General features: G+C 33.6%; 1 protein-coding gene across 2 annotated transcripts; it reads left to right on the top strand.

Annotated features, from left to right (window-relative positions):
- Positions 1-239: 239 nt before the first annotated feature.
- Positions 240-6,473, top strand: LOC145054672 (protein transport protein SEC24 C-like). Of its 2 annotated transcripts, none has more exons than XM_079002908.1 (25): positions 240-401; positions 610-1,361; positions 1,458-1,712; positions 1,843-1,917; positions 2,000-2,098; positions 2,190-2,301; positions 2,408-2,535; positions 2,617-2,736; positions 2,813-2,893; positions 2,985-3,062; positions 3,160-3,252; positions 3,336-3,390; positions 3,465-3,541; positions 3,808-3,879; positions 3,973-4,056; positions 4,165-4,284; positions 4,354-4,422; positions 4,562-4,639; positions 4,735-4,873; positions 4,955-5,119; positions 5,210-5,355; positions 5,449-5,634; positions 5,710-5,798; positions 5,870-5,901; positions 5,983-6,473. In XM_079002908.1, the coding sequence occupies exons 2-25, from the start codon at positions 621-623 to the stop codon at positions 6,087-6,089; spliced, it is 3,201 nt and encodes a 1,066-aa protein (XP_078859034.1). In that variant the 5' UTR covers positions 240-401; positions 610-620; the 3' UTR covers positions 6,090-6,473. The 2 variants fall into 2 exon arrangements, with proteins under 2 accessions (XP_078859034.1, XP_078859035.1); XM_079002909.1 differs by having other exon boundaries at positions 601-1,361.
- The last annotated feature ends 202 nt before the right edge of the window (positions 6,474-6,675 follow it).

Raw genomic sequence — 6,675 nt, 5'->3', positions numbered from 1 at the left:
TTTCCTTAAAAACAATAATAAAACTGTGAGAAATATATGAATTAATTTGGTTTACATTTTATCTTTAACATATCAAATATCTAACTAACAAACTTAAATAAAATGCACTTAAATCGGCTACATCCATATAGACTCAATTGCATTAAATTAAGAGGATCATTTATTTGTGGAGTCCAACCTGAATCCTACCCTACTGTTCATAAATGTACAATAAACGATACACATAGTACAAACCATACATCATGAGACATGAGTCATGGTGACTCTTTACGCCCAATAGACCAGAGCTTCCTGTTTTAATTTGGGCTCTTCTTTCTTCTTCGATCATCGCTGGCGTCTTTGACACCCCCCATCCCCATAATTTCCACTTCACTGATCCGATCACTGTAATTAAACTACAGGTATGTCTATCAGCATAAGTTTTATCTAATTATTCTAGATCTTTTTCGAATTTGTGTTCAAATTTCGATAACGGCTCATCAATTCGCGTTTATATGAAGTTCTGTTTATGGGTTTTCGTTGTTGTTTATTGTTGATCTGTAAAAATTGGGTCTTTTATCAGATGTAGTATGAAATTGTGCGAATTTTGATTGTATATAGTGTTTTTAGGGATCGTTTGAATGGCGACTCCCGGTGGACCTAGACCAGGTAATCTCCCGCCGAATTATAACCCTAATTCAATCGCCGATAATATGCAGAACCTTCAACTTAATCGCCCTAATCAGCCACCTAACCTAGGCAATGGACCTAGAGGTCCCCCTCCGCCGTTTGGACAACAACCCCCACCGCAATCGCAATCTCAGCCTTTTCCATCTCCATTTTCTAGACCTAATCGTCCAGGACCTCCACCACCGGGTGTTGTTCCTAGAGGTGTAATGCCTCCATCTACTGGACCTCCACCTGGTACATTGCCTCCTTTCATGGCTGCCAACCGAGGTCCACCTGGAGCTAATCCACCACCACCATCATCTGCTTCAAGGCCGATGCCCTCTGGTCCTTTTTCATCCTCCCCTTTGACAACCGGACCGCCTTCACTGCCGCCAAACGCCGGTGTTCCTCCCATGAGTAACGGGCCGCCAACTCAAGGTGGCCCTCAATATCCCCCCGCCGCCAGCATGAGACCAAGACCATCAACCGGACCACCACCCATGCCACAAACCATGTCATCATCATCTTCAGGGGGGCAACCCTTGCATTCATTTCTTGGAGGTCCTGATAATCAACCACCACGAGGGCCACCACCATTTTCAGCACCTCCAAGAGGCATGCAGATGCAACCACCCTCTTCAGGACCTCCAACATTTTCAGCTCCACCACAAAATCCTCCATTTGGAGCTCAACCATGGCAAATGCAATCACAAGTAAGTTTCTTTTTTTAAGTATTTTTCATAACATGTATCATGATTCTTGATTCATGATTCATGATTCATGATCTGTAACTTGATAAATGTTTGTAGAATACACCACCACCTCCTTTAATGTCACCACCTTCACTGTCACCTGGCTCTGTTCAACCACCAAGAATGTTTGGGATGCCACCATCTCTTCATAATCAACAATCAATGGCTACAATATCACCTGCAATGGGCCCAAGTGGAAATGTGGTTTCAGGCCCATCAAAGATTGACCCAAACCAAATCCCACGCCCTGTTCCAACTTCATCTGTTCTTCTTCATGAAACTCGCCAGGGAAACCAGGCAAATCCCCCTCCGGTATTTAATAATTAATATATTATGAAATTATCATTTATCATTTATCTTAACTTCTCTACATGTCATATATATATGCTAGAAATCAATTGCTTTAATCTTATATTCTTATATATGTTGTGTGATATTGAAGCCTGCTACAAGTGAGTTTATTGTAAGGGACACTGGAAATTGCAGTCCTAGGTACATGAGGTGCACCATTAATCAGGTGACACTTTTCATCTACTTTTCTTGTGAAATCTTTTTTGCTTACTTTAATTGTAACATTCATTTGGTTGTTGTTTGTTTAGATTCCTTGCACTTCAGATCTTTTGAACACATCTGGCATGCAATTGGCTTTATTGGTTCAGCCATTAGCTCTTCCACATCCATCTGAGGAGCCTATCCAAGTAAGACTAGAAATCGGAAAATACTTGTTTTCTTGAAATTGTGAAATTGAAATATTAATATACAAAAAAAAATGTGTGAATTATTTTCCAGATAGTGGATTTTGGTGAAGGTGGGCCTGTTCGATGCTCTCGTTGCAAAGGCTACATCAATCCGTTCATGAAATTTGTTGATCAGGGAAAACGTTTCATCTGTAACTTCTGTGGTAAGTAGTTACTTTTCATATCTCTTGATTTCTATACATAATGATATATAAATATATCTCAACATTGTTATAAATAATAATAAAAAAAATATGTTTTTTTTTTCAGGCTTCACGGATGAAACTCCACGTGACTATCAGTGCAATCTTGGGCCAGATGGAAGAAGAAGAGATGCAGATGAAAGACCTGAGCTTTGTAGAGGAACAGTTGAATTTGTTGCCACAAGGGAATTTCTGGTGAGCTTTTTTAGTTTGTTATCCATTAAGTAAAAAAAAAAAAAAAGAAACAAAAAATTATATTATTATGATTATTCACAGGTACGTGATCCAATGCCAGCTGTATTCTTCTTCCTGATTGATGTATCAATGAATGCCTTGCAAACTGGTGCAACTGCAGGAGCTTGTAGTGCTATTAGCCGAGTTATTGCTGATCTTCCAGTGAGTTTAATATTTATAAAATTATTACTAAAGTTTGTATAAAGTTAATGATTTGTTTATAAAATGATTGTTACAGGAGAGTTCTCAAACAATGGTGGGAATTGCTACATTTGATGTGACTATACATTTTTACAATCTGAAACGTGCATTGCAACAGGTGAACAATAAATAATCACAGATGATTATATAACATTTTAAAAAAAAATAAAAAAATTGTGTTTAATCTTGACACATTTTGTTGTTTGCAGCCATTAATGCTCATAGTTCCTGATATAGAAGATGTTTACACTCCTCTTGAAACTGATGTTATTGTTCAGCTTTCAGAGGTAAAGTTCTCTACTTGTTATTTACTTTAAAATTAAATATTATGTTTCAAAGTTATTATTATTTATTAATTTATTATTATTATTATTATCATTACAGTGTCGTCAACATTTAGAATTGTTGCTGGAAAGCATCCCAACTATGTTTCAGAATAATAAAACAGCTGATTCAGCTTTTGGTGCTGGGATGAAGGTACTAAATTTTCATTTTGATTTATAAAAATAATTCAAAATTCAAAATTATATATCCAAATAATTGAATTTTTTTCTACTCAGGCTGCTTTTCTGGCAATGAAGAGTACAGGAGGCAAACTTTTGGTATTTCAATCAGGCAAGTTTTACAATATTTTTATATTTGGAGATTCGAGGGCAGAAATGTAATTTGACTGTTTTGTTATTTTATAGTCTTGCCTTCTGCTGGTATTGCTGCTCTTTCTGCTAGAGAGGCTGAAGGAAGAACTAATATCTCTGCAGGAGAGAAGGTATTTTGTGATTACATCATATTTGGGGAAATAGAAGTAAAAATAAATAAATAAATAAACAAGGGCAAATTCGTAAAAAGATGAACTTAATGTGGAAAGCATCTTTTTCTAATACCTCGTTCTTTCAGCATTAAGCCAAAAAGAAACATCTAGTGGCTTTAAGTAAAATGATCATTTTACCCTTACATTCCAGAAAAAAAAAATTAAAAATTCATCAATTATAAGTTTTTAAGAAAATTCATTAATTTTATGTTGTTGAGCTGCAGGAACCTCATAGATTACTTCAACCAGTAGACAATACTATGAAGACAATGGCTATTGAATTTGCAGAATACCAGGTGAAGCTTTTTTATAACTTTTAACTTTTTCTTTTTGATTAAATATGATTAAATCATAACTATTTTACCAATTTAAATGAATATTATTTTCAGGTCTCTGTTGATGTATTCATTACTACTCAAAGTTATGTTGACATTGCTTCAATCTCTGTTATCCCAAAGACAACTGGAGGCCAGGTATATATTTATGCTTCATATTCAATCATCAAACACTCTGTTTCACTTTTCTTGATGTTTTTAACACTTTATATATTTAAAAATTTCACTTTTTTTTTTTTTTTTCAGTTATATTATTACCACCCATTTTCCGCCCTTTCTGATCCTGCAAAACTCTACAATGATCTTCGATGGAATGTCACAAGGCCACAAGGTTTTGAAGCTGTGATGCGTGTTAGATGCAGTCAGGTGAGAGCTTATCAGCTTAAGGAGGGCATTTTCGTCTTTTTCCTTTCTTGATTTTTTTGTTTTCTGTAGGGTCTTCAAGTACAAGAATACTCAGGAAACTTCTGTAAACGCATTCCTACAGATGTTGACTTACCTGCGGTTTTATACAAATCTCTAAACTTCAACCTTTATATATATATATATATATATATATATATATATATATATATATATATATATATATATATATATTCTTCATTCTTGTTAATTTTTTATTTAAAAAAATGATATTTTTCAGGTTGATTGTGATAAATCTCTAATGGTAACCTTGAAACATGATGATAAATTAACTGATGGCACAGAATGTTCTTTCCAGGTATATACTTTAAACTCACTATATTTGTGTTGACTTTTCAAAAGTATAATAATGTGTTAAATGAAAGTACATTTTTATTTTATGATTTTATCCAGTGTGCACTTCTTTATACTACTGTATATGGACAAAGAAGAATACGCGTGTCCACCTTATCCTTACCATGCACCACCATGCTTAGCAATCTTTTCCGTTCAGCTGATTTAGACACCCAATTTTCTTGTTTTCTAAAGCAAGGTAATAATAAATCAACTTCCTTTTTTTTCATTTTTCTGTTTTTATATGCTAAAAAAGTTCCATTTATGTTGATATTTACAGCTGCAAATGAAATCCCTATTACGCCCTTATTACAAGTGAGGGATCGAGTCACAGATCTTAGTATCAACATTCTTCATTCTTATAGGAAATTTTGTGCAACTGTTTCATCATCTGGACAACTTATTCTTCCTGAAGCTCTCAAGTTGTTGCCTTTATACACTCTTGGTATGTTTTATATCATTCTACTTTCATTTAATCATATAATAAATAGATGAGTGAGAAAATAGATTGCTATTTCTTGATTTTTTTTTTCAGCTTTGATTAAAAGTATTGGATTGAGAACGGATGGGAGAATAGATGATAGATCATTTTGGATCAGCTATGTGACTTCTCTTTCTGTTCAATTAGCAATCCCACTTGTGTATCCTAGAATGATAAGTGTTCATGACCTTATTTCAAAGGTATAGAATGAATCATTTTTAAAAAAAAAAAATTTGAATCTTTATATACATAAACAAACATTGGGTTTTGATCTGGTGTTTGTGGGTCCACAGGAAACAGATGGATCTGGATCAGTTATTCCTCCACCTATACCTTTATCTAGTGAACATGTGAGTGATGAAGGAATCTATCTTCTTGAAAATGGTGAAGATTGTTTGGTTTATGTTGGAAGCTCTGTAGATCCTGATGTAACACAAAAACTGTTTGGTATATCGTCTGTTGGTGAAATCCCTACTCAGGTATGTATGAATGAGGGCAAATTTGTAAATAATGAAAGACAAAGATCTTTTTTTGACTTGTGTTTGTGTGTTTAGTTTGTGTTGCAGCAGTATGAGAACCCTTTGTCAAAGAAGCTACATGAGGTCATAAATGAGATACGAAGCCAAAGATGTAACTACTTAAGGTATGTTTTTTTTTTTTTAATTAAAGAAGATAAAATGATTGTTTTTTTTAATGGCATTGTACTTTTTGCAGGTTAAAATTATGCAAGAAAGGTGACCAATCAGGTAAGGCATAGTGGTTTGTTGTTGATAATATAATTTTAGTGTTTGATAAAATGTCTAAAATGCCCTTGAATGTTATTTCAGGAATGATGTTCTTTTCTTATATGGTGGAAGACAAGTCTCCAAATGGTTTGTCATATGTTGAGTTTTTGGTGCATGTTCATCGGCAAATTCAAAGTAAGATGCAATAATTAATGTTGAAAGAAGAATCTCCAACTCTATTTTTGTTTATATGGGGGCAAAATGGTCAAGTTTGAGGCAGAGAGAAAGAAAGAAAGTTTGAATGTTTGGTGAAAATGAGGGATAGTTCCATCCGTTTTTTTTTTATGGTCGAGAGCAGTTTTGTTAGTTTGAAATTATTTAAAGTGTAGAGCATAAAATAAACAGATTTGATTATAATGAGATATAAGTTCAGTTGTATATGTAATGGAGTTTTTCTCTTATGAAGAGAAAAACTCAAGGACTACAACCCAATTAGCCTAATCGGGTGTTTCATCAGAATCCCAAATGTTATGTTATGAGATGGGTCATTTTTGTAATTATTCATTTTTATATTTATTTCAATTCTTACCTGATGTTATATTAGTATTATTATTATTAACATTAACAGTAAATGTGATTTAGTAGTAATAAAGTTTTATTATTTTTTTAGTTTTTATAAAAGAATTAAGTATCAAGTTCCTTATGTTTTATTGAAAGTTTTTAGATGTTCAACCTAAAACCATTTAATTAGAAGTTGGCGTTGTAAAATAATTAATATCATTTTTGGAATTTTAG

Source organism: Lactuca serriola, chromosome 5, assembly GCF_051521515.1.
Source record: "Lactuca serriola cultivar US96UC23 chromosome 5, Lser_US96UC23_V15, whole genome shotgun sequence".
NCBI classification, from domain to species: domain Eukaryota; kingdom Viridiplantae; phylum Streptophyta; class Magnoliopsida; order Asterales; family Asteraceae; genus Lactuca; species Lactuca serriola.
Note: the sequence above shows the minus strand (reverse complement) of the source record. Positions and strands in the feature narration are given on the sequence as shown.

Excerpts from the sequence above, each read along its gene's own strand:
- LOC145054672 (XM_079002908.1), top strand. The coding sequence starts at position 621 with ATGGCGACTCCCGGTGGACCTAGACCAGGTAATCTCCCGCCGAATTAT. Across the intron at positions 5,356-5,448 it reads TTCATGACCTTATTTCAAAG|GAAACAGATGGATCTGGATC; the intron begins GTATAGAATGAA and ends GTGGGTCCACAG. Across the intron at positions 5,635-5,709 it reads TTGGTGAAATCCCTACTCAG|TTTGTGTTGCAGCAGTATGA; the intron begins GTATGTATGAAT and ends TTGTGTGTTTAG.